We start from the raw sequence: 27,380 nt of genomic DNA, 5'->3' as shown, positions 1-27,380 counted from the left end.
GACCTTCCCTTGGAGTCAGCTGGAAGCTGTATGTGGCTGACTTCTCTGGGAAGGGTGTGAGATGTCCCCTCAGCTCTTTTCCAACAGTCAGGAATCACAGGTGCCAGCCGGCCAACCTACTAAATACCAGAATCAGCCTGATGCAGCAGTTAACTCCAGATGTGTTTTCTGTGGAGGATTCTGTGCAACAAAGAAAAATATCCTCAAAAGATGAATTCCTGGGGCTACATTCATCACTGTTTACTTCACAAACTTGCTTCACTTTTAAAATCTCGTGCTTTGTGAAATGAGTAAGGCTGCCTTCAAGGGTTTTAGAATCATAGAACCACAGAATGATTGGGCTGGAAGAGACCTTGAAGACCCTCCAGTTCCCACCCCCTGCCACAGGCAGGGACACCTCCCACCAGCCCAGGCTGCTCCCAGCCCCGTCCAGCCTGGCCTTGAGCACTGCCAGGGATGGGACACCCACAGCTGCTCTGGGCAGCCTGGGCCAGCACCTTGCTGCCCTCACGGTGAAGAATTTCTTTCCAACGTCTAATCTAAATCTACCCTCTTGTAGTTTAAAACCATTCCCTCTTGTCCTACCACTACAAGCCCTACCAAAAAGTCTCTCCCCATCTTTCCTATAAGCCCCCTTTAAGTATCGGAAGGTTTAAACATTATCTTCAGGGTGTAATAGAGCCGCTGGTATCATCAGCTGCCTTTCCTAAGCGAGTCATCCTTTTCTCCAAACCCTTCTTGCATTTGATCACAAGAGGAGCTTACAGCTCATTTTTTGCACCCAGTAACTTTTCTCTTTGCTGTCCTGGATGCAGATGCACAGAAGTTCTGCAGAATAAAATAGCCTAAGCTGTGTAGCAGCCTGCAAGATCTGAGCTTTAAGACTGGGGGAAGGGCAGAGAAAAACAGAATGGCTGTCTCCACATTGGTAACACAGGTTTTGAGAGCTAAAGAAAATACAGAGCTTCAAGAAACTATGACTAGGAGAGAAAGCAATCATGGAAATTCATATTCATCCAGTGGTTAACAAGTAGAAAAATGTGCAACGGCTGCTTAGTGCAACTTTGGAAGTGACATTATGAGTTGGCCTAGTTTCCTTTCTTTGAGAATAGCATAATGGAATTTTTTAGCTGTTACAGAATACAGCTGTCCTTGGGGACATTTTATACATTAACACGCTCGTTAAGAAGGGAAGTACATTGATTTCAATTTGTCCCAAATCGATTTTTCATTATTTTCCTTTTGAGTTAGTGAAGTTGTGGAGCCTCCCTAGGCACTGTTGCCAGCTGTGTTTTCAGGAAAAGGCTATATTAGGCAGTTGTACGCTTGCTTCTCCTAAATTTGTCAGTGGGTCATAGTCTTTTGCCAGAAAGAAACTCTAGCTTATAGCTCCTGGGTGACCTCACGCCGCTCCTAGGGAGTCTGGCTGTGTGGCCCACGTGCCTGATGTGCGGCAGCGGGTCGGTGCGGGGGTGCAGCCATCGCTCTCCCAGCTGATGATCAGCTCATGCATCCAGGCTCACACACTGACAGTTTTACCGCTGCACCTCGACGTACACTTCTCCAGCACCACCGCCACGTCTTCACCAGGCTCAGAAGAGCCTCCCTTTGCATGCCTGCAGCTCTGTGAGCTCTCCTTTCCATCTTCGCTCATGCTTCCTTTCTATCTTCGCTCATGCTTCCTTTCTCTCCATGGATCTGATCTCGGTTGATCAATTTTCATGCTGATACTTAGTATCCCTCCTGAAATGCAATTCCTGCTCCATTCGCTCTTTTCCTCACACAATGCCTATTAAGGAATGTGTATGCAAGTACAACCCAATTCCTATTCAGAACCTTGCTATTAATACTAGGCACTAAACCTACGCTTCAACAGTGTAGGGCACTGTAACTCAAGACTCCCTGCTCACTGAATCACCCCGGCTCTACAGAGACAGGAGTATGACCGCAGGAATGAGGTGAGCCAGGCTTCTCTCCAGAGAGCGGCCAGTGACTGGGAGCAGAGCATGACTCACATCTTGCTCTGCCACCACTTGGAGACATTTTCCTTTTTCTGCACTAATGAATTTGAGCTGCTTGTCTGCTAGCTCAAACTTCTGTGGAGGTGAGAGAAGTGCCTCCAAAAGAGACAGAGGAAAAGGCATAAACCTTAAGGCCACAAGTGCAGTGGCAGCTGCATTATGGATCGATTCAGGAGGCTTGGATGGACATGGATCTCTTGTCTGGGAGGCTGGTGTCCTCGAGAGGCATCACCTCGCTCCTCAGTGCATGGCGTGACTTTGAGTAAATGAGTACCTTGGCAATGGGCAGGTTTGTAGTTACACTGCACTAATCTCTGCCTTGTACTTAAAGATGTAAATCCGTATTCTCTTGTTTGCTGGGTTTTCTTAGGCCCAAGGGAAGCAGGCAGGGACTAAGCAAGGCACCAGGATGTAGCCACCCGATTCTGACTATAACCTCATTCCTGCTGCTGCAGAGCAGTTCCTGCTTCCCTTGCTTGCTGCAGCTGGCTGAGGTCTCTCAGGACTCTCCCATGCCAGCTCAGAGGAGTGAAGTGTCGCTGTGTCACACTCAGCTCAGTCACACTGAGTGAAAGGTGGCCAAAAAAAGGATGCAACATCCAGATATATCCTGTTATTCCTTAAGTAAGTAAGCATGTGCGAGGAACATACATGTATAAGGAATGCTGCTGATACCAACAATGTTGTATCACAGAATTCAGCCCATGTATTTTACAGTATAAAATAAGATTGTAAGACTCTTCCATGTGAGAAATGCTTAGGGTTCTCTTTAGGTATGCAGAGGTTTGATTGACGATAGCATTCACGAGATTAGGCTTGGGCAGATCACAGCTTTATTTAATAGTAGGGAAAGAGCTATAGTTTCATTCTTTTAAAGTCACACTCTAGGAAAGTTATATACTGCAACCCAGAATATCTTTTCTTTTTTAAAAAAATACAAGAAAGCATTTAGGCAGGGTACAGTCATGCCCAATTTTTGATGTAGGTGTTTGTGTTAAAAGTTCACTCTTTCTGAAAAAAAGGTTTGGAAGGGAGGGAGACTTTCTTGGTCTGCAAGGGGGGTATGGCTTTTAGAACACATCTGTAGAACATGTCTGGGTTCACAGAGAGGCTCTGTAGATATATTTGTGCTTGACAGAAACTTACCGTCTGACTCCAGCAGCATGGCTCCAAGTCTCTAGAGGTGGCACAAGGCGAGGTTAGCAGTCGTGGTTTTTAACAAAATACAATGACAAAGCATGTGGGGGAGATTTCCTTCTGGTGCATCTCTGTTCCACTACTTCATTTGCTACACGCACAAAACGCCTCCTGCCTTTTCTTGCCAGAGGAACCCCAGCTGGGCTGGAGGAAGATGTCATGCTTTGCTCTCCTCATTTTTGCTAGATGATGCATGGTAGACAGGCTCTGATGTGTGCTGTGAAAAAAGGGAAAGAAGAAACCATACACACCTGCACATGTGCATACAATGCTGTATGTTTTGACTTCCTACCCAAATGTTTGCATAACCATTTCACTGGGTGAAAGAGCACGGACTAATCTTTTTCTGACAGGTAAGATCATGATGTAAAAGTTGCAGGTGACTAGCAAAATAAAAAAGGAAGAGATAATGAACCAGCTAATTCCAGAATAAGATTAGGAAGGATTAGTCTGTCTAGCACAAATCCACAAACAGACAGATTCATTTCCTCAGTGCCTAACAGAATATTGCCATTCAGTGAGGGCTGTGTCTCCTTACTGAGTTAGACAGTGCACTCAAAGCTGCCGGGTAGGCTTTGTAGATTAACTTGCAAAGAACCTTTGTCTTCAAATGATTAATTTAAATAATTCACTTTGCTAAACATTGCTGTGATCTCTTCCCACTCATAACAAGGGCGTCGTTTCTCCAACTTTTGCTCATGGCTGAATTACTTGCCCTGTGCTCTAGAGAAGAGTTTTGCTAAGGGAAGGCTGGTTTCTCCGTTACCTGGTGCCAGCAGTGCCAGCATACAGGTAAGGGGGTGTCCAAAGGCATTCAGCTGGCAAATCTGCAGGACTGCCTACATGTAAATGTTCATCTCAATGCTGAAACCACGCCCGGATTTAAATATTTGCAGATTATGTGCTCCCTGCAGTGCTGATGCTCAGTAAAGTTATACCAGCTTCAAGCATCTCAGGTTTTCCTAAGCCCTGGATTAACACACAAAGATGATGATGCATTTTTATTTGAATGCAATTTTTCTTCTAGCCCATTACATGCAAGGCCTGTAATTTACAAAGGGAAAGGCACAGCACATGTGTTTCTTAACTATTGCCTAATGACCTCCAGAGATTTAGCTGTGTTTTGTGTCCTGAGTTCCAATAGCATGTGGCACTACTGATAGTTAATGCCCATTTACTAGCGCTGCAGATGTCTGGCTATCCCTCATCAGACACGTGGAGACGTGTATGAGTTGACTGAAGAAAGCATTTTACATCTTTTGTATTGGCGAGAGGGAGGGTCGAAAGGGAAAGGATGGTTGCATTTGTTATTTATTGCAGTACAGAAAGTCTGTGAAAGTCTTGCCGAGCACAGCCAGCGGTCTCAGTCATGCATTAACCAAGATTTTGTGCAAGAACCATTCAGACTGAACTCTGCCCCGCTGTCAAGAGTATCTGTAAGTACCTACTGAACACATTGAATGGAGAATGCTGATGCCTCTGCTGGTTGTAGCACTCATAATGCAGTACATGGCTCTCCGCTAAGATTTTTCCATGTCTCTCCTGCTGCAACATCCATAAATTTTTGAAAGAACTCCGGATTGTAGGCATTGTGGCATTCTGAAAACTCACTCTGCCAAAGCTGTTAGCACAGAAAGCAGACAGAACATGGTTTCACTGCAATTTCACAGTAAACATAGGGGTTGGCTTTGTAATTAGTCTCGTTTGGAGCAATGTGGTGCATAGACCAGATGCAAACGTGGGTCAGCCTTCTGTAGAGCAGATTAGATAAAATCTCCAACGTGTTTGTGTCTACCTGCCTGGACGGTTCTGAATTGCACGTGTGTATTTATAAGAGTAATGATGCCATCTCCTGAACGGAACACATCCGAGGACACTTTCTGTGCCACTCAGAAAGGATGTCTGCCTGTCCCCCCTTCCCAATGCCTCGGCTGAAGCCAGTGAGCACAGAACAAACTTTTTAGAACTAGCCAAAATTAATGGTAATCAGTTATGGTAAATAACTTCAGGTTGTTTGAGGTATTTGGAACAGACTTGAATGCCATGAAAAGATTCATTGACTCTCTGAGCTCTTCTAAAATTTCCACCAGTGCCCTAGTACTTAGCCGAATCATGAGCAATGGCACAAAGAAAGAGATTTATTTAATGACTGGACTGTAGGAACATAGGCATCTTCTCACTTTGCGCTGCTGCTCTTGTGTGCCACGCCGTCATCCCTTTGCCCTGACGTTCTAGTAGGTGCTTGGCAATGGATGCAAATTGCCACATTTGCCAACAGAGCTATCATTAGTACATATAATCTGGGTTTGAGTCCAATTGTTTGACTCCGAAGACTTAAGTGCCGGGTTATGGAAAGCAGGCAAACAAGAGAAGATACAAACCACTCATGTTACCCTGCATTTTTTGGACAGGGCACAGCAGTTCACAGTGGGTGCATTCAGGGAGAGGACCCTACTGCTTTGCTTCCCAGCAAGGCATGGGGAAAGACAATGCACAGAATAAAGCTTGCTAAGTAATTACTAGCTGATAAGTACCTCAGATCAGCCTTAAAGTCAACAGTTGTTTGTGACGTTAGTGTTTCTGTTAGGGAGTAACTTAAGTAGTGCCAAGAACAGCAGACATAAAATTTTTAAAAAGCTAGTTGGCACCAGGAGACCTGTAGCTAGAGTGGACACCGTTTAATAGCCTCAGAAGCCCTGGTACATTTGATGGAACACGCTGCATACCAGGCTGAGAAATGGTTCGGGTTTTACCACTGAGCCCAGGCTGGGAGAGGTTTGGGGTTTCTGTGGAAAGAGGTATGCAAGTTGCATTTCAGGAGGTGGGAGGCCCAATGCTTGAAAATGTTTCCAGTGCTATTTTTCTTTTTTTCAAATCTTGGCCAAAAATGGTCATTACATTTCTTCCTAGAGTGAGGTTATTTTTTCTTGCTTTGTTGGGATTGCACACTTGAAAAATATTCTGTGGGTGCATGCATGGAAAATACTGGCATATTGAGAATACCCTCTGTGTGCAGAAAGTGGCTACGTATTAGAGAGGGGTGGAAAAAAAAGGAATCCTTTCTGCCTCACTCTGCCTGCTCGCATGCACACAAAAAAGAGATTCTCCTCTTCGTTTGAACCGCAAAACCACCTATTTAAGAAGGGAAGCGATGGCCAAACCAAAGGTGCTGCACAGCGCAGATAGTTGGTTCTTTCTGAAGTGATCTTAAGCTATTCCATTCATGCCGCGGGCGCAGTGGTACGATGACATGACTGGTATATTTCCGTTGGACAGTGCGCTCGGCAGCTTTGCCAGCTGCAGCAATTTTTAGAATTGGAGCTTGTCTATGAATTTCCCACTTGTGTGCTATCACAGGGTTTGCATTCTTGAGCGTGAGAGGGCTTGCGGTTGAATTGTAAAGCTGTTTGCAGACCTGGTCTCTCACCCACAGTGGCAGGCTAAGCTTCTGAAAACAACTGGGGACAACCTTGCCGTTTGATGTGGGGTTTGGGGAGAGTTATTTCTGTGTTGCTGCGAACCACTGTGATACTTAGGAGGGAAAGGCTTCCCAGCTAGTTCAGCCACTAGTTGAATCTGCTCAAGATGAATTACACCGTGGCCATCCAGCGCATTGGCCCTGATCCTGCTGTCCTTCCACAAGGAAAATTTGTGGAAAGTGTGGAAAATCTAGTTTACTGCGAGTCTTGCCTGAAAACATGTGAAGGGCCAGTTTATGTACTTGCGACCTTGGCTTTCATCAGCTCCAGTCCAGAGAAAAGGTCTTGAAAGCTGCGTCATTGTTTGCGGAAATGCCCCATTACAATGAGAGTCAACACGAGTGGAAGGCAGGACCACCCTTCCCTTTCATAGAATCATAGAGTCATTTAGGTTGGAAAAGACCTTTAGGACCATCAAGTCCAACCATTAACCCAGCACTGCCAAGTCCATCACTAAATCATGTCCCTAAGCACTGCATCTATACATTTTTTAAACACCTCCAGGGGACCCAGGGGATTCCACGACCTCACTGGGCAGCCTGTTCCAATCCTCAACCACCCCTTTGGTGAAAGGGTGGTTATTTACTACCCTTTCTATCCATTAGATGCTGGTTGCTTTAGCTGGGTTCATAGGGCAGGAAGATCACTGTGGATTTGTGGGCTGTGTCATCTCTTTCTTCTAAATGAAGGAATGAGGGAATGGGGATGGATGCTCCTTGACCGTTACGGAGCCAGAGACACAAGAACAGCCCAGTTCCTAGCAATGTCTGCAGTACATAGCTAGTTGTTTGCACCTTAAGATGTTCCAAACTGGTCTCTTTACTGTTGTTTATTGCTTAGAGCCTGTTGGTGTGCTGGCTTAAATTTAGGAAGAACTAAGTAGCCTACAGCTGTCTTTTTTCCTGTCAAAAATCCATGATAATGTTTTGCATTACTGTCCTAAGTGGAAGAAACAGCTTTTGAGTTATTGCAGGTACAAGGTATTGAATGCATCCCCTTAAAAAATGAGAGGATGCATTCAATAGCATAAACATTTTTTAAAAAATTAAATTCATAATGGTTCACCTGAACTCTGCCCCTTGACCCACGTTTTCAAGGGACTCTTCAAGTATTCTGTGATATTCACAGGAGAGGCTATTTCAGTGCCTGCTTTTTAAACAAAGACTTACAAAACTAGTAAGTCAGTCAGAAACTCTAGATTAGCTGTTCCAGTGATGGGGTATGACAGCAAAACACACAACACCGCTATCTGAGATCTTTTCAACATGAGCTGGGGCTGACCACATTACTTCTGAGCACTAAAGCCCCTCAAGTTCAGCATTGTGCAGCATCCCCAGTGAATACTGAGGCATCCCGTGTCTGTGGCACTCTGTAACGTGTGCCTGATGTGGTGCAAAAAAAGGAGGGAGGAAATTCTGCATTAGGAGGTCAGGTGTTTGCCCTAAGCCTCCTGCAGTATTTGGCCTAAAATTTTATGCTTGAAATAACTACCATGTGATAAACTGTAGAACCATATGGTTGAATGAATTTTGTCATCAGGTGCCTGGTGATTTCCCCCACCCCTATGCCACTAGAATAATCTCTTCAGGGTTCCTGATTTATTTTATCCAAAGAAGCAGTGACTCTGCAGGTAAGGATGTTGTGCAGGAGGTTGTTTCTGAAGTGGAATTGGAGCAAATGTTGATGTCTTCCTATTTCTTGTAGGGTCTCTTCTTGGTGGCCTCGGAGAGCTGAGCTCCCTGAACAGCAGCGTAGAGCAGCATCTGAATGAAACCCTGAGGCGACGCAGGCATGCGGGAGACGACGACTACAACATTGAGGTGCTGCTAGGTGTGGATGACTCTGTTGTCCGATTCCATGGCAAAGAACATGTTCAAAACTACCTCCTCACCCTCATGAACATAGTGAGTATCTTCCATAGTGCTGCACCGCTTGGTTTAGAATGTGAATGGCTTTTGCAGACTCTAGTAGGAGTATCTAAGAGACCACATTTGATAAAAATATAAATGTGATTGGTTTGCCTGCTAGTGGATATGGTTCTTTCTTTTCAATATGTTCCTTTAATTGGTCTTTTTCACAGTAGTTTTCTAGGGCATGTTCTAGAGTATTCCAAGAATTTGGAAATAGTTGACAGTGGGGAGAAAATGTGAACTTGATACATTTCTAGTAATTCCTTTCTCCTCCTGCAACACAGTTCTGAAGGAAACCTAGTAAAAGAATAAACATGCAGAGCAAAAAAGTGTTCTAGACACCTAATGGCTCTTTGAAAGAAAGCAAACCTTCTAATGATGTCTGTTCCTTAGCTTGTGTGGCAATATCCATATTTACATGGAAACTCCAAAGGAATGGAGACTTACAGAACGCTTTATCATAGTGTGTCTTATTTTTTGTCTATGTATACATTTCTGGTTGTAAAATCAATGGCAAGATACTATATGTAAAGCTATGGTCTGGAACTAGGCTGTCAGGTTGTGTGGAAATGCACATTACAGAAGAGCACAGTTCACACTGTGCATTAAAAGTCATGTACTACACCAGCACGGAATGCGGGAATTGCTCAAGCTTAAATGTTTTCTGGTTTTTCTATCTTAGAAGAACTCTGAAAGAAATACATGAAGGACATGTAAAGGAGATGTATAATAATCCCTTGCATTGTGTGGACTTTTCTTAATGCCTTTAAGTGTCAGACCCATATGGACACATCTTAGAAGCTGTGGGGATCATAAGGTTTTCCAGGAAAGAAAAACAATATCCTAAGGACAGATTGTAAGGGAACAGGCTTACAGTTAATAACAATTTGATGAATGTGAAAATGATTCGTGTGTTTTTTACACTCACGTTTTTATTCCTGAAATAATTTAAAAACTATTCCTTAGGCTTAGAAATCATCTTTGTAACATTTCTTTGTTCTGCGTCATGTCAGCCACCATCATTCCTGACTGAGAGAATTCAGTCCTTCCACTATTGTGAAGTATCAGAACCACCTTCTCCCCTTCATCCCCAAACCACCGTTTCAGCTCCCCCTCGTATGCAGCATTCCTCTTGAGGAGGGACAGCCGATGCGAATAGCACATACAGTGGATTTGGCCTTCAGTCCTTGGTTTATGGTTAGTTCGTATGCTTGTGACGATAATTTTTTTCTTAGCATTTTCTGCTCTTAATGCTCATTCAGAATGATTGAGACATTACTTCTTTCCCATTCATTCTGCCTTTAGTCCAAGCTTTGATCCACATGGCTTGTGTCGCAATGTGTCCTGCACCAAATCCTTTTTTTTTTCCCACACACAGCTCCTGTTTAGTGCATATTGTGCCACCGCTGCATCATGCATGTGGCTAATCTGGTATGGAGGCTTAAGGCTGAAAATCTTGTGTTTCAGACTAAAAATGAGTTGCTATATCTAGAGAAGGTCTCTTTGCTCCCTTTGCAAGCTCCTCAGTCAGATAAATAAGCTATTCCTTCATAAGGAACTGTGCTGCCAGCAACACAGGTCCTGCATGTGCAAAAGACTGTACAGCTTCGGTACAGAGGAGACCCCTCAAATACTGAGGGTGAAACACAGTGCCAGGACCAAAGTGTACCCACAGGAATGGTCTCATTGTCATAAGACCCCAGATACCTTTTAGATGTTTAAAGCCAGGTCCTTTAAAAAAAAAATAAAAAAATCTTAGCACACAGCTTTTGCCTGTCACAATCCCATCTCAGTTTTCCAAGAGCACAAACATGTTGAGTGTCTTTGAAAATCTACCCACCCTGTTCTAGCTCCCAAAATGAGGAACAGCAGTTTAAAAATTTAATCCATAGAATTTGAGAGGGAAAAAAAATAATCTATATGAATTTAAACCAACTGATATGTTTTCCAGGATAGCTCTGTGTAGAATTATACTGTGCTATAAATCTAGAATAAGAAACTCCAGATACACACACACATTGTAACTGGAAAACAGAATTTAGTCTGCTAGGTTTACAACCTGGGGTTTTGTTCAGTCTTATGCTTTTCCTACTGTTTCTGTAATTGTGAGCCTGTATGTTTGAGGTCACTGTGGTATTTTAGTGTGCCAGGGGAGCTGTTCCCTAACAATAAGCAAAGGGATGCTGTAGAATCTTGGTTTGATGACAGGGGGATGTTAAGTCAAGTAATGTCTGTGCTTTTGGTTTTGGAGCCCAAAGCATTTAATCATAACTTCCTCCCCTCCTCTGACGTGCACACAGAATGCCTTTGGCTGTGGTCTGTTAAGAGGCTGGGTGTGAAGATCCTTGAGGAGAAACAAGCCACCGGAACCTGGGCTCGTGGCTGCAGATCACCTCTGAGATGTGATTGAGTCAACAGCAAGACTTTCATGGCCATGAATGTGTCTAGCATATCTTTGTTGTTAGGAGAAGCTTCTTTTTTAGTTTTGAGGCAATCATAAAGCCCATGAGCAAGTCTTTGCTTGTTCCTAGAAGATCCTTAGCTATGGGGACCACAGCTGTTGCCGTCCCACCCACTGCTGACACCAGCAGACATAGCACAGCTGAAGTTGCCTGGCAGACATGAACTTGACTTGTGGTTCAGATTTAGGTTTGCATCTAGTGGTGTGAAGGTCCAGGACTGAACCTTGTGTATCTAAACGTGTATCTCTTTCTCTTCCTTAAAATGGGAGGCTCCAGATGAGGAAGAACTCAAGATGGATGTTACAAGCATTTGTGGGGATTTTTGCAAGGCTGGCAGTAACTCGCTGAGACTTGCCTTCCCAAGCGAGGAAGTTGAAGGCAGTTCTGCCATATATAACACAGCATATGTGAGACAGCTCCTGGCTTCAAAAGAGCAAATATGTATGGACATTGCACTGTTTCGTTCCGGTGCAAAAAAGCGGTATTAAATCACATGGGTTCAACCCTGTGCCAAGACTGGTTACCATGGGCAGAGCGCTGTGCTGACACAACTGTACTGCTCTCGGTGCCAGCGCTGGCTCACAGGGAGTCAGGCACGGCACAGCCTTGCCATGCCATTGGGAGCTCCAGCCCTGGAGGTTCACTTCCAGCTGAAGAAATGCCTGAGGTGTTTCCCTATATGTCACATTTGTACGTGCAGGCTGGAAAACCCAGCAGTGCATCTAAAACAGCTGTTACAGGTCAGCGCTAGATATCAAAAGTCCAAATGGGCTCATCTAGTCCAAAGCCATAAAATCTAGCACAGTCCCAAGCTCTGAGGTGAAGCTTTACTGTTATCTCAAAGCACGAACTGCCCAACTTACTGGCAGCCTGCCTTCCAGAAGGGCCAGGGGCTAAAATCACCCACTGGAGGGAATGTTGTTCCCCTGGGGTTGTTTTGGGTAGCTCAGTGGCTTGTCCAGTACTGGGCAGTTCCTTGAAGCGACAGAATCGACATCAGTAGGGCCTGCGGCGATAGGGCAAGGGGAATGGTTTTAAACTACAAGAGGGTAGATTTAGATTCGATATTAGGAAGAAGTTCTTCATCGTGAGGACGGCGAGGCGCTGGCCCAGGCTGCCCAGAGCAGCTGTGGGTGCCCCATCCCTGGCAGTGCTCAAGGCCAGGCTGGACGGGGCTGGGAGCAGCCTGGGCTGGTGGGAGGTGTCCCTGCCTGTGGCAGGGGGTGGGAACTAGGGGTCTTCAAGGTCTCTTCCAGCCCAAACCGTTCTGTGATGATTCTTTGGTTTTCCTGTTCTTACCTTTGCCAGGAGCACATGAGGAGTTGTAGCCTCCATCTCCCAAACCCTGCCGTAGCGTTAGTGCCGTTCCTAATCCCCAGTGAAGCATCCCTCAGAGAACATGCAGGAGTGCAGCAGGAAAGCAAGTAGAGTGAAAACTGGCAGAGGAATGGGAAATGAGGTGCAAGCAGGACTGAGAAAGCCTAACCCTGCTCCCTCTCCCCCCACTCCTCTGTTCCCCCACCCTGGTTATGCCACAGAGCCAAGGCAGCCCTTCAGCAGCTCTGGGAGGAGTCTGTCAGGAGCTGGGTCCCATCTCTGTGAGGTGGTAGTGTGCCACACTGGTGTTGAGGCCACCTTTTGCAAGAGGAGAATTGGTTTTCACCACCATTTGTGGTTTTTTTTTTGGGGGGGGGGAGGGGGCATGTGGCACTGTTGGTGTATCTGATGCTTGGCAGCTAGCTCTTCTTTTGTGTTATGTCATCTCTCACAAAGTGGCTTTCCTCTCCTCTGCGCTACCTAAGAGAAACCCCTAACAAAGAGAGAGGATCTTGAAGGCACTGCATTCAGTTTAGAGGAATGTTTGGTTTGCAGCTAACAGAAGACAGAACAGTGAAACATTCGTAATGATCACTTTCAGCCAGAGGCAGCTATTACAGTGTTGTAAGGGGACGCTTAAAAAAAGCTTGATGTTTTTAGCACTGTGGTGTTGAATCTGAAATTAAAGGTCTCCTGCATTAGGCAGCTGACATTTGTTACTCCCTTGGGTACTTACTTCAGACAGAGCTTCCCTGGATTAAAGTAACTGAGATCAGAAAGGGCACAGGTTATACACAGAGGGCATGGGGTTACACTGAGGGATTGTAAGCAGGTTTGGACTTGGCAGTATTTATATCTTTCAGTTATTTTTTTTTCCTGAGAATAAATGCAAATTAGCCAGTAGAGCGGTACTTCCATGCATCATTCATTCTCAAATTGCAAGTGGCTTTTGACAGAATTTCTCTTTTGGTGATGAGCATCAAAGTTTTGTGTGTATCACCTTCTTTCTAAATAACAATTCAGTTTGTTGTCCACATGCTGAAGTCAATGAGAGCTTTATGATTAGCTTCAATAAGAAGAGGCAGTGCCAGATATGTCTAAAAATTCTGCCAGAGGTCTCCATGCACACACACACTGCCTGCAGTTCTTCATCTCTCTATCATTTGCTCTCTTTTTTCATTTACTCCATCTAGAAATGCATAGCAAGGCATAAACACATCACTTAATTCAGAGATCTCTTGACTTCTTCTACTCTCTAACCCAATCCTTTACCTGATAGTTATTATCTGAGATAAAGGAGAAAAATTAGATCAGCGCTTATTCTTTTCTGTGCAGTTCCACATGGAAGCAAGCGCTGGTACTGGTGGCCGACTGCAGTGTGCATACAGCAGACAGCTCATGCTGTTCTTGCGAGCAGCATTTCAGAAATGCCAGTGTCCCCTGAGTGGTGGCTTGTGGCTGTGCTAAACTGCGCAGGTAACTGGGATTGCTGAAGAATGCGAAATAGGAGTTAACGTAGTTTTGGCAACCACAGAAGGAAGTTAAATTTGAATCCAGAAAGGTTGAGGTGAAAAGTTAATTGTTCGTGTGAGTAACAAAATATTCTTGATACAGTCCTTGCAGGGAATCATTTTCTTTATACCACGTACCTCATGAGACATGAACAATAAATCTTCATTAAAGGTGATTTCGGAATGTATTGTCTTTTTAGCTTTAAAAACATTTAACTTTTTAAACAGCCAGCCGATACACTGTCCCAAAACGCTTCCATCTTTTCTTAAACATCTGCAGCACCATCTACTGGGAGTAGAGATGTCAATACAGGGCCTGTGCAAGCTGAGGCACCGCTTCCCTGAGTATTGAGCTTTTAAAAACTGTCATAATAAAAGGGTTGCCGGAAAAGCACACGTTCAGCACCGTTCCTGCCAGTTCCTTTGCCTCTGCTCAGTGCTTTCCTGGAGGCTGCTCTGTGTTGCAGAGCCTGGACACCTACAAAAATGAAAAACAATGAAACTTCACTGAGCCAAATACTTGCTCCTCTTTAAGTCTCTGTTGTTCTCTGTAAAACCCTTCCCTAGATAACGGAGGCCAGCAGCATCCTGGCTTGTGTCAGACCCAGCGTGGCCAGCAAGACTAGCGCAGGGACCGTCCCCCTGCACTGGGCACTGTGGGGCCACACGTCAAATCCTGTGTTTGGTGCTGGGCCCCTCGCTGCACGGGGGACACCGAGGGGCTGCAGCGTGTCCAGACACCAGAGCAGGGCTGGGGCACGAGTCCTATGAGAAGCGTCTGAGAGAACTGGGGGTGTTCACCTGGAGAGGAGGGGGCTCAGGGTGGATCTTACTGCCCACTACAACTACCTGGAAGGAGGCTGTAGGGAGCTGGGGATTGATCTCTTCTCCCATGTAACAAGCGACAGGACCCAGTCGGAGGCAGCCTCAAGTTGTGCCAGGGGAGGTTTAGGTTGGACATTAGGAAAAACTTCTTCACCAAAAGGGTGGTCAGACATTGGAACAGGCTGCCCAGGGAGGTGGTGGCATCACCATCCCTGGAGGTGTTTAAAAGACACATGGATGTGGTGCTTGGGGACATGGTTTAGTGGTGGGCTTGGCAGTAATATTTTAACGGTTGGACTTAATGATCTTCAAGGTCTTTTCCAACCTAAACGATTCCATGATTCTATGAAAAGATGTTACAGCAGGCAGTGGGAGTCTTGCTGCTGACCTGGCTGGGCTGCGGCTTGGGTGTTGAGCTGGAAGAGGATGAAGGGGATGATGCAGCTTGTGTTCTCTCACTTGAAATCTTTGAACTGTCATCTCTGAGCCCAGCTTGCTGTGGCAAGCAGACATGCTTGAGTAGCATGGTTCAGAAGGAAATCTCCCCTTTATTTCCTCACATTTCAACATCACAGTGGGCACCAAGGCACGTTCTTTATGGGCAAACAGCCTGTTCTGTAGATGGTGACTTTTTCTTACAAATTTGGGAGTCATAGTTCTTGCCTCTCATCCAGTTGATGGGTTATGGCGTGGAGGTGAATTGCAGGGCTTCAAGAACAGCCCAGGTCCTCTTTTTTTTTTTTATCACAAGATAAAAGAGGCTATGGCAGCTGTTTCTCCTTCAAAGCCACCCTTCTTCACAACCCTGATTTTTTATATTTTATTTTGTCAGGCTTATAACTTTCCTTATTGTCTGTCAAAATTACTAGTTAGGGAGCTGTTTCTATAGCATACAGTCATCACATGTTCACTTATCCCATGTATCATTTTACATCAATTTTAATGTAATATTGCCCTCAGCCTGTAGTAAAGGCTAATGGCGTGTGAAGGTGTCAACAAAAGAGCACGACTCACTCCTTGCCATTTAATCTAGTGATTCCTACCTGTGGATTGACTATTTTTTTCAAAGCTGTTTCATTTCCAGTGATGTGAACAGTAGAGCAGCTAACAGCATTAATCATCAAATTCTGAATTACTCAACATTCCTTCACTGTAGAACACTAATGAAGAAACTGCATTTTGCCCCATGCAAATAAGATGTGGAAATTTAAGTAATTTGATCAAGGCATAAACAGAAGGTCATTGAGACTGTACAGTCCCCAAAACCCAGAGAAAGCCAAATGAAGCATTTGATGTAAGTGGAGAGGAACTTGCTGTGATGAGCAGAGGGAAACATCAGCAAAGAAACTTCTGTAACCTTACTCCATCAGTTCAGTTACTCTTAAATAATTTCTGTTGAAATATCCTATTAATTTAAAAAAGTGTTCAAAGACCGTAGATTCTAAGAGAAGGAAATGAAGAGCTGGTAATCAAGGTAATGCTGTTATCATATAGCGCTTCTCATCAAAAAATACCAAAGGAGGCCGCTACGGGCAGGAAAGCAAACTCAGTCTGGGTCCGCCAGTACTAAGAACAGAAGAAGGGCAGAGTCCAGGTTCCTCGTGTCTCTTTGTGCGCCCACCCAGCAGCAGCCATCCCTCCCAGTCCTCCTGCAGCTGAAAGACAGAAGGGACCACTTACGCTGGCAGATCTGGGAGCTGGTCTGGGGAGATTATGATGATGGGTGAGGCTTTGCTGGGCAAACGGTTTTACCCCCTGCCAAGTGATTTGAGACCTCGGCCCTCGGCAGGGCCACAGGTTGCCTTGAATTAGCTTGCAGCCCCTGCCTGGGCACCGTGGAGGTAGGGTCGGCGAGCACTGGTGGGTGACCCTGATGGGGGAATTGCACTGGGCCTGTGCAAAACCAGCGGTGCATCTGCAGCTTGCCATATGTCCCAAGCTGGAAAGGCCAGCTACCGAGAGGCCATACTGCAGGAGGTGCTCAGGGGGACCATCCAGCGCAACTTGGAGAGCTATGGGTGACTGCGGGTCAAGAGGCAGCAATTTCTGTGACAGGTGAGAATCCAGCCACTTTTCCTTTAGGGAGGAGGTCTGGCTCGAAGGTGCCTTAGATTCCACCATTGTTGTCTTATGTCAGTTTGGGAGTGTGGGTTCACCCATGACATTACTACTCCGTACAGGTGGGTGGGTTTCATACAGAAGCACTGAAGTCCCTTGGTTAGCATTTACCTCCCTTTCCAGTGCTCCTTACTGCAGTCTTTCAGTTCAGTTGCCAGGTGCATTGTTTTTGTCTGTTTGAACAATTTTTTATCCGTTCAGTAAATAGATACTTCTCAACTTTGTCTGCAGAGTCTCACGGTTGTCATCACTGTCCCAGCGAGAGAGTACTGACTGATTCCTTCCCGTGCATATTGCTATTGAATTTCCTCTAACCCCTTTTTACTTTTAAATACTACAGCAGAGGCTATGTGGACAGTTGGCCATCTGTGGTACGTTCCACCAGCTCAGATCAGAAAAATCAGGCTTACTGGGGTGTGATTTATATATGTGTTTTGTACCGGTATCTTTGGAATGTAATTTCTTTTGCCATCATAAGCACAGTGTCGTGCAGTTACAGCAGTTGGAAAGTGCTGCAGTCCACGCTGATGTTTTCAGCACTTTTTTTAGCTTTGGGTCCTTCTGGTGAGGTTACAGGTTCTAAGATTTCCTGTGTTTCAGTCACAAGAGTACATACGAACTTGTTCCTCATGGGAATCCTGTAGTGCAGCCCTCCAAAGCAATCCACAGAGAATGGGGTAAAAACCAGTGTCACAGAGAAATCTTAAAGATGACTTGAATATTGAGGTCAGTTCCAGGATCCTTTTTGTCTCTAGGAAAGTCACTCCTGGAAGGCTTATTGTTTCTTGGCACAATGGAAATCATGAGCATTTTTTCTGACACAAACCATTGTGGGGAGCAATGCTGTTGCATTAATGGGAAGAAAATATGAGGTGCATAATTGAACTTTGGAATAATTGCTTCACAAGACGGGCAGTCTGAGTTATGTACCCATCTCTGTAAAACTGTCCTGCTGACAGTTCTCTGTTCTCAGCTGGTCCTAAAAGGGAATGCATTTTTAAAAACCGTGGGCTAAGATTGTTGTGCCAGGTCCCACAGTCTGGACAACTCAGAATGACCTTTCTTCCCTGAGGGGAAGGGGAAGTTCTGTTTAGCCTGACCTAAAAAAAAACCCCAAAGAACACCATAAACCAACCTCTAAATCCTATTCAAATATACCAGCCTCTGAACAGTGGTATTCATTTTTCACCAATTACCCATAATATAATACTAATTTCATTTTTAGGGGGATGAGTAACTTCACTGATGATCTTCAGATGTTTTAGCCCCATAATTTATACTCTGGTGGCAGGGCATTTCTCACCTTCCCAGACACAAGGAATGTCCTCAGGAAGAACAATTTTTGAGCCATCTGCATGATTCTGGTTTTTAAACTTCAGTTCTACAAACACTCTAAAAAGAGTCACTTTTTATACAAAGTGACCACGTAATTCTAATTTATCTCTGAAAAGTAGGGCAGCAGTCTTAGTTGCTTCTAAAAAAAAAAAAAAAGCAACTCTTCAAAACAAAACCCACCATGAAGTATTTCAGTTGTTCAGTGAGCAGTGGAACTGCAGCGTTACTCGGGATTTCTGTCTCGTGGCGGGGCTCTCTAATGGTGCATAAGCTCCTCTGGTGCTGGGAGCACTCTCCAAGCTCCTGTACATGTGTGTGATAAAGCATATGCAGTCCTGCCTTCCTTGTGCGTAGTAGTAAGACTGTTACTTCTAATCACCAGCTTATTTTCACAAAACTTCTGGATACTGAATTTCTTTGAGGTCTTTATTGGTTTGCAAAGGTTGCTGGAAAGTGGTAAATGGGGCCAAAATTTATTGGGGCCTTAGAACTGACAGAAGGGGGTGACTCTAATCTTTGTTGCCTTTGGAAATGGGACTGAAAACACTTGAATCAAAATTCTGCCTTTAAATGACACATAAGGATCTCACTGGAGACCTCTGCAGACCTAGTCTGGTGCAAAGCTGCGGACTGGTTTATAAGGACTCCCTGTGGGCTTCCAAGTTTGCTCTTTCCTGCGTGTTTTCTGCAGTCCTGGAGGACGAGAGTTTTGAGGTCTCAGGAGGTTGTCTTACAGATGGGTGTTTTCTCAGGCCAGCACTTGTTCGTAACATAGTAAGTCTTTCCAGACTGCATAAACTTGACATGCTTTCATGCAGCTGAAACTTTTTTCTGATGGAACACGCTGACTTGCAGAAATCAAGCATATTTGGAGATATCATTATCCTGTAAGGTATACTACAGTGTTTAGGTCTCTGGCAATGCTCTTGACTTTAAAACTTTCAGATGAAATTTTCCAAAGCATTTCTGGGATTTGGAAGCACTTCTCCCATTAATTTTCAGGTTGATTTAGAATCAAGAGTACTATTCACATCTGTAAAGCTAAACGCATGCCTACACGTGTACAGAAATGGAGCCTGGTTGTTCATGTCGTTGTCTGAATATTCTGCCTTCCCAACCCAGAGCTTCAGAATACAAAAATGGCTTTAAGTCAAATCCTCATGTATTTTCCGAGAACAAGCCTACGCTGAAGCTAACGGCACATTTCCTTGAGTGAGAGCTACTGGCAGCAGAGTATCTTTTATGAAATGAACAAAAATATGTTCGCCCACTTTCCCCACTAAAATACACATCCCATGTGTTTAAACTGATCGAAGTGAGACAAATGGTTGATGAAACAACTAGGAACAGAATCTGGAATTCATCCGCAGTTGGAGTGGCCAGATGGCATAGCAGAGATGGCCACATGGGTTTCTCTGTTGTTAAAGCAAACTCTATCTGCTTTTAAATCCCTCAGTGAACTTGAACACGCCGCTGTAACTTCACTTTCAGGAATAACCTCGTTTCCCTCATTGTGTTTATCAAATGAGTGAAATCAAGCAGTGAGATAAGTATTCCCCAGGTTTGAACTTCAAGTCTTGTTCTTCCCCAGTCACCTTTTCTATTGGCTTTGATCCAGAGGCTGTTAAACTTGAGAAAAGTCTTGACATGTACCTCAGAAAGTTCTATGTGAGGGAGTATGTGATGATGGGAAGCTTAGTCTGCATTTCTCACTGCATGGAGATGATTTGAGACGTGAATCCTCTTTTGAGAAGACTGTAGTGGTGTAAGCACTTGAAATAACATATATGTTGCCTTGGAAGTCCCTTGGTACAATCAGGGTTTTTTTCTTTTTAATTTTTCCTCTTTTTTTCCTCCCCAGGTGAATGAAATTTACCACGATGAATCCCTGGGTGTTCACATAAATGTGGTGCTGGTCCGAATGATCATGTTAGGATATGCAAAGGTAAGCAAGTTTCAGAACCAGTTCTTCACCTTCATCTTCTATGTAGTTACAGTCTATATGAATCACATGCAGGATTGTGGAAACAGAAGTCTACTGGAAAGCTAGTCCAGAGAACTGCTTTCCCTGCTTGGCATGTGCTAAATGTGCTTGTGCCCTCATTCCTGAGGCTGACCATGAGCATCCCTCAGCCTGCTCAGGCTTGCAGCCTAAATTCTTGCCCTTGTGAATCCTTCCTTAATCGGGAATTAAACCAGTTTAGTAGAAGCAGTCATCCTGGGTGACCAACATGGCTTGCTGATGCACCCCCTCCAAGCAGTCTTCTAGGGCAACTATCTCCTTTTCTCATTTTGTGTACACCCCTTTTACCAGATTACAACACACTCCTCCACTTTGTACCCCAGGTAGTACTTGTAACAGTACATTGATTTTACTGGTAAAATACATTCAGAGATTTTTGAAACAAATACTTGTTAAAATGTTCAGGATGAGAGGAAAGTGCTAATGCTGTTTAGGGTTTGACAAAGATCCTATCCCATTTAACTCAGACACTGAATTTGGGCAAGTCAAAAGATCAGTGTGATGTTTGTCCTGGAACTAAATTTACTGAGCTTGTAGGCACACACTGTAGTAGAGGTCCAACAGATCCAGATGTGTAATCTGTGCTCGTTGGTACACGTTTGCTGGCATTACAGTGTTTCTACCATTTGAGACATTGTCCTATGTATTGATATTATTTACTGCCTCCACACCATCTGCATGTGCCACTGCATGCTCATTCATCTCAGCTGAGGCACTTTGTCCTCTGGCAGTCCAGAATCTGAGCAAGTTCCAACAAAAGAAAGAAAAATGGCCTTATTTGATCCTAACATCAAGTGGTCTGTTCCTCCTGCCTGTTACAGGCTATATGCAGAAAGGCAGTTATTTTCATAGATGATGTGAACACTCATTAAACTGCCTTAAAAAAAACTAAAAAACCAAAGATGTACTATTACGCATGCATGGTCAGTGCTAGTGTGCACGTTTTCTGTTCTGGTAGGAGAGAAGGCTGTCGTGACAGTGATAACTCCTCTCTTAGGAAGAGAGAAAGGGGAACCTGGGTAGTGGTCCAAGAAAATCCAAACTTGTCAGAATTTTCTACCTTTAGGAGCTCCTGGGTCTAATGTGTTGTTCTTTCAGTCCATTAGCTTGATTGAAAGGGGAAATCCCTCGAGAAGCTTGGAGAACGTTTGCCGCTGGGCGTATCAGCAGCAGAAGTCGGACCCCAATCACTCTGAGCATCACGATCATGCCATCTTCTTAACCAGGCAAGATTTTGGGCCCGCTGGTATGCAAGGTAATGCAGCTGACCAGGAGCAAAACTATCGGGACTTGGAAATAGGAGAACAGCGGAATTGCATTGTTAGGTGATCCTGAGACAATAAGCAATGTAGGCCTTGATTCAGCAGATACTTAAGGAAGTGTTCAATTTTAAAGATGTATTGAAACCTGGTGCTGTTGGGGAAGGCATGTACGCTCCTCAGATCTCCCGGTTCCCTGTTCTGGCTTTGGAAAAGGCTCATGTGGACAGGCTGAGCATGTAGTCATTACTGTGTCGTGCAAAGAAAGTTCTTCCTCCCATTCATTTTCTGTACTTTATAAAAAGTGAGTAGACCTTGCCATGGGAGTCCTTGCCATTTACGTCTAACTGTAGCAGATTAGACTTCTTACTTGAGAAATATAAGTAAATAGCGATTTACTTTCTTCAAACACCAGGTGTTTGTGCATGTGTCTGCAGGGATCACTAGGAACGCTCAATATACTTTGCATTCAACTTTGCTTTTGTTTTATTGCATCGTTCACTGTACATTGCTTTTTATAGATGGCATACCAGCTGCTTTGATACCTGCATTAGTCTTCATGACTAGGGAACTAACGATAATGGGAAGTAAATTCACAACGCATGATTTATGTCAGTGCAGATAAAGAAAGGTCTGGGTGAGACCGTGTTTTGGCTGTCCAGCTGGAGATGTCTTAAGGATTTGTGTGCAGTACCTCCATGGTCCCTTCACCTTTCAAGGGGAGAGAAAGGTCTCAGTTCTCTTTCAGGTCTGGGCTGGCATGCCTGGATTGAAACTGGTTAGGTGGAGCTGTTAGGCAGACTTCCCTGTCATCAGAAAGATTTTAGCTTTTACTGAGGAAAAGATGTGCAGTATGCACCAGGCAGTGTGTCAATGAAGGTACTAATGCGCACACATGCAAAAAATCCCAGCCTATAACGCTACCTTTTAATTCAAGAAGAATCTTGTGCATCTTTGGTGATAAAAGTGAAAGTGCCTGAAGTAACACAGATGCCTGTGGAATCAATCCCAGTATGTCAGAGCTATTTACTCTGTTTGACAGCAATTGCAGAGACAGAGAAAAAATGGACAATCAAAAGAAAATAATCCTAGGTTCTTCTCAGGTAGTAAGTTTATGGGGGGGGTGTCTTGTTTAAAATAAATGTAATGGGCAAAAGAATGAGACGTGATTTCTCTCCATAGGGTATGCTCCTGTTACTGGCATGTGTCACCCGGTCCGAAGCTGTACTCTCAACCATGAGGACGGGTTTTCATCAGCTTTTGTTGTTGCTCATGAAACTGGTCATGTGTAAGTCTAACTTTTACAATTAGATCACCAACAAAATACAGTGCTGTGTCTCCTGCTTGCTTCCAATGGTTTAATTTTAATAGCTATATGAAAGCTATGCTAATTTTATTTCCATCCCCCTGGAATGCATCAGTGGTTTAAGCAATGAAGAGATAAGTGGGGGAAGAAAGGAGGGGGAAGAGAGAGGGGGAACTTGTTTTCTCTAGGGTGATGCAGAAGTCAGTAAGAAACCTGGAAGGCCCAGGCAGTGGAGACAGTAGCTTGTCAAGCATCCTTAACTTCTTTCTTCTCATCAACTGAACATGCTGATTTGTTAGATTTGGCATCTCTTCAAGAATGATAAAATGGATAGAATGTTAGGGTGGGAGTAAAGATTAAGAAAAGTTCTCCCTGTTAGCTGTCTGGATGAATTAACGACAAGCACTAAGGATCTGATTTTTGTCATCCTTGAGTAGTGCAGGCTACTTGTTCAGTTCATCAGGAGGGATTTAGCCCAACTGGAGATGACCAGGTCACTTGGAGATGTAACATGCTAACAGTGTTAGCTCTTTGGATATGCACCATGATAACTGTTAGCTCTGTTCAAATAGCTGCTTTTGATAAATGAGTACACAAATGTGAGCAACTGAATGTCGGAATGAACAGCTCCCTAATGAGCAGAGTTGTTTACCTTCTTCCAAAGCATATGAAGTTGTCATCATCTAGTTAGTTCATTCCCGGTACAAACAAATAGAACAAAGTATGAATTAAAAAGTATTCAGAGCGTCCTTAGGTTCTGACATCAAAGATCAGTTTGAAATGCAGGTGATATCTGTAGAACGCAAAGAACAATTTCATGGTTGTGTGCGCATGGAAAATTGTTTTCTTTACAGTTGTATTACCTGTGGAAGAGTGGGAACTGCCTGGGCTCTGACGCTGGTTCTTTGTTACAGGCTGGGAATGGAGCACGATGGTCAAGGGAACAGATGTGGGGATGAGACAGCCATGGGGAGTGTTATGGCTCCCTTGGTGCAGGCTGCCTTTCATCGTTACCACTGGTCCAGATGCAGCGGCCAAGAACTCAAAAGATACATACAGTAAGGACCCGTCAGTGCTCGGCGGTAGTTGTCGTACAGAAGGAAGCAGAAGCCTTTGCAGTTCCTGGGATGTGGGGCCAGTGTGCTGCCTGCTGCCCTCCGCTAGACGGTGAAGGGAAGAGAAGAGGCAATCCCGGCATGAAGGGGCGAGCACAAGTGTCATAAACAGGACCCCCAATTGTGGAAGCCCTTTTTCTAAATGCAGCGGTACTGGGGCCTCACAGGAGTGGGATCCCCCAGGGTGGCCTGCCCTCTGCCTCCCAGCAGGGTTCAGCCTTCGGAGGCATCCCGGTAGGCTCCTCTGTGCTTCCTTGCAGCCCCGGCGAGATACTACTGCCTGCACGGCTGGCCTGCTCCAAGGGAGCCGTTTCCCCCTCACCCTTTTTACCATACTCTCTTTCTCCTTCAAATCAATATCAGAAAAGCTATAAGCCAGGAATGATGCTTCCTTGCTTAGGGCTGTACTCCAAGCCCATCACATCCTCGGGAGAGGAATGGTAGCAGGAGGCTTTCAGGCAGAATTTATGTTAGGTAACTGGTGCTTTCTCTAGGTTTTTGATTTCTCTCGGAGTTCTGCTGGGGAACGGGCAGGGTGAAGCCCTAAACTCAGAAAAGGAACTAGCAAAAGTTGTGGAAGAGAGAAGGCAGCATGCGTCTGAATGAGGGAGAAAAGGAGAACAGATCTCTTACTGTGCTGGCTCTAGTCTCCCTCCATGGAAGTACCTCTCCATCCTGTTCTTACTCAGGCTTTCTTCTCCATGGCTCACAGCTGGGTTAGCCAGTCAAAACTGATTGAAAACTTAATGCGTTGACCCAAATTTCCTGTAGAAGAAACCCTATTTGTAACATAAAGCATAAAATGGCAATGGACTGAGACCTTAGAGCTTCAAGTGAAATAGCCAGTGCAGAAGGAGCAGCCTGCCAGTATCACATCAGAATTAAACAGGAATGAGAAAAAAGCGAGCCTTATTCTTGCTCTTTGCCTAGGGCAGGGCTTCATCCCTGTTGATACAGTAGATGTCAGGTAAGAAGGCTTTGTTCTCAGACCACTGCCCTGTTCCAAAAAGCTCCATAAAATCAGTGGAAGGACTCTGACTACAAGGGGCTTTGCGTCCAGCCCTGTATTAGGCATCATACTTCAGGCCGAAGCACATGGAGGCGTTGCCCCTTTGGCTCTGAGAGTGGAGCAGTGTTTGTTTCCTATCTCTGGTGACAGGAAAGTAAAGTGCACATTTCACATGTGTCGCTAGGGCAGGGAAGGGCTGGAGATGCCTCTCCACAGTCTCCACTAAATGCAGGGATTTTGCTGTAGGATCTTCCCATCCACTGCTCAGTCCCGCTGCACTAGGCGGTATTCCTTCAGAAGGGACTGTCGGTGCTTTGGGGAGCAATAACTATGTGAACAGGACAGAAAACAGGTTGTAGGAAAGGAGTATTGCCTTACTAAGAGTAAGTACTTTGACCTCCCTAATCAAAAAACCAAATCACTACATCTTATGACTTTTTTTTTTTTCTGTGTTTCTTTCCACAGCTCTTATGACTGTCTCCTTGACGATCCTTTTGAACATGACTGGCCCAAGCTTCCTGAACTGCCAGGCATCAACTATTCCATGGATGAACAGTGCCGCTTTGATTTTGGCGTTGGCTATAAAATGTGCACAGCGGTATGTCCAAGGCAGTCATTGCAAAGACAAAACATTCATTCAGCAAGTTGGTGCCTGGCCTTATTTAAGAGCTGCAATATATGCATTTTGCTCCTAATTGAAGAGCAGTTAATGGAGTAGTTTAAACAGATCTATAAAGAGGAGAGAGATATTTATGGGTGAAACCCAGTCAGCTGGGTCATTTGGGTTAATGGTCAAATGGATGGCAGCACTGTCCATACGACACAGACCTGTGGTAGTGATCCTAAGGAAGAACGGAAAAAAACCCCTCATTTTCTTCCCATTTCTGGGTGTCTTTTTTCCTCTTCACACCAGCTCAAGGACGCAGGGAATAAGAACTGCCCTTTGCTTTCTGAAGATACTTTTGCCTTTTTCTTTTTGAAGATACTGTACTTACTGCTAGCCCTGTGCGTGAGATGAATTGACGGGGTGGGTTGAATCCTTATCTGAAAACTATTAATAATCTAATGTTGCATTTCATCACATAAATGTGCTGCGTTTCAGTTCCGAACCTTTGACCCATGCAAGCAGTTGTGGTGTAGCCATCCAGATAACCCGTATTTCTGTAAGACTAAGAAAGGACCTCCACTTGATGGGACAGAATGTGCCCCTGGAAAAGTGAGTATTGTGTTTTCACTATGTTTGTATTGAAAAAAAAAAACCAAAACCCAAGCTGCATTCGTTTGGGTTGAAGGGCACAGAGGACAAGAGGGAATTGCCCAGCATCCCCTGGCAGGAGCCTGAGGAAGGGAAAAGAGGGAGGTGTGCTTTACCCCTGTGATATCCTGTGAACAGTACAAGGCTTACCCCAGTGCAGAGTAAATTTTGGATGTAGAAACCCCAGTTGAGGTGTAACCCATTCTCAGCCTCTTCTGTGGCCTTTTTGTTACGTTTTTTGGATTCTTGTCTCATCTGCAAAGTGTCCATAGAGCGTCTTTGGGAATCCATGGTAGCAGATAATGCTGTTACTGTAGGACTGCTTAGTGCTTGTGGTCCAGACATCCTGTGGCTAAATGTTTGTGTAGGCTTGGGATTAGCTCTTTATTTTTCCCTTTTAATACCCCATTAGTGGATGTCCTGCTACTGATTCATTTTTCATTATAAAATTACACGCAAATAAATGTTTGTTTAGCAAATTCAATGTATTTTGAGATACAGGAGAGCCAGTTATACCATCTGAGTATGTCCTAGCCAGCAGCAAAACAACACCCTGCCCACTGACTAGCCCTCTGTCCCAGCCTATTTGCATAAGTGATATTTGGCCACTTGAGGGGGGACACTTGGGGGAACCCAAAAAACCCCAGCCGATCCTCAGCAAAAACTTTATCCTGCTAATATGCAGAATATTAAAATTCCCTCAAAAAGGTGGTAGTGACTAAGACTCAAATGAAGCAAAACTTACTTAAGTGAAGAGGAGGGTGGAACGTATTGAGTTTCACGTCTCTTCCCGTGGAAGTGTTCAGGCTCAGGTTCAGCAGAGCTGCCCGCCATTCATGGGGCGGGCTGCCTTCAGGGAGGATGGTCAGTTGCTCTTGGGCCCGAAGTACATCGGCCCTCACCCGCTTTGTCCCCCAGAAAGTCTCTGCTTGCAGCCCGTTCTCCACGACATCCCTTTGCCTGTGAGCTCACCTCTGTGTGCTTCTGATATTACTGCAATTCTGCGTTTGGTTTGGGTTTTGTTTCTGTTCTCATCTCTTGTCCTTGCCCGATTTCTCTCAGTGGTGCTATAAAGGTCACTGCATGTGGAAGAACGCTAACCAGCTGAAGCAGGATGGCAACTGGGGACCCTGGACAAAGTTCGGCTCCTGCTCACGGACCTGTGGAACTGGAGTTCGCTTTCGGACACGCCAGTGCAACAATCCAATGTAGGTCTTTTGGCTGGCTGGTATTCCCAG

General features: G+C 44.7%; 1 protein-coding gene across 3 annotated transcripts in view; it reads left to right on the top strand.

Moving 5' to 3' along the window:
- The window catches only part of ADAMTS3 (ADAM metallopeptidase with thrombospondin type 1 motif 3), a 134,889-nt gene that overhangs the window by 89,201 nt on the left and 18,308 nt on the right, over window positions 1-27,380 (top strand). For all 3 annotated transcript variants that reach the window (XM_055796450.1, XM_055796449.1, XM_055796451.1), the window contains exons 5-12: window positions 8,402-8,601; window positions 20,037-20,120; window positions 21,297-21,453; window positions 22,640-22,745; window positions 23,678-23,821; window positions 25,353-25,485; window positions 25,990-26,103; window positions 27,205-27,350. In XM_055796450.1, the coding sequence (XP_055652425.1) occupies window positions 8,402-8,601; window positions 20,037-20,120; window positions 21,297-21,453; window positions 22,640-22,745; window positions 23,678-23,821; window positions 25,353-25,485; window positions 25,990-26,103; window positions 27,205-27,350 (1,084 nt within the window). The remainder of the gene's footprint in view (window positions 1-8,401; window positions 8,602-20,036; window positions 20,121-21,296; window positions 21,454-22,639; window positions 22,746-23,677; window positions 23,822-25,352; window positions 25,486-25,989; window positions 26,104-27,204; window positions 27,351-27,380) is intronic.

This window comes from Falco peregrinus, chromosome 2 (genome assembly GCF_023634155.1).
Source record: "Falco peregrinus isolate bFalPer1 chromosome 2, bFalPer1.pri, whole genome shotgun sequence".
Classification (NCBI taxonomy): domain Eukaryota; kingdom Metazoa; phylum Chordata; class Aves; order Falconiformes; family Falconidae; genus Falco; species Falco peregrinus.
Note: the sequence above shows the minus strand (reverse complement) of the source record. Positions and strands in the feature narration are given on the sequence as shown.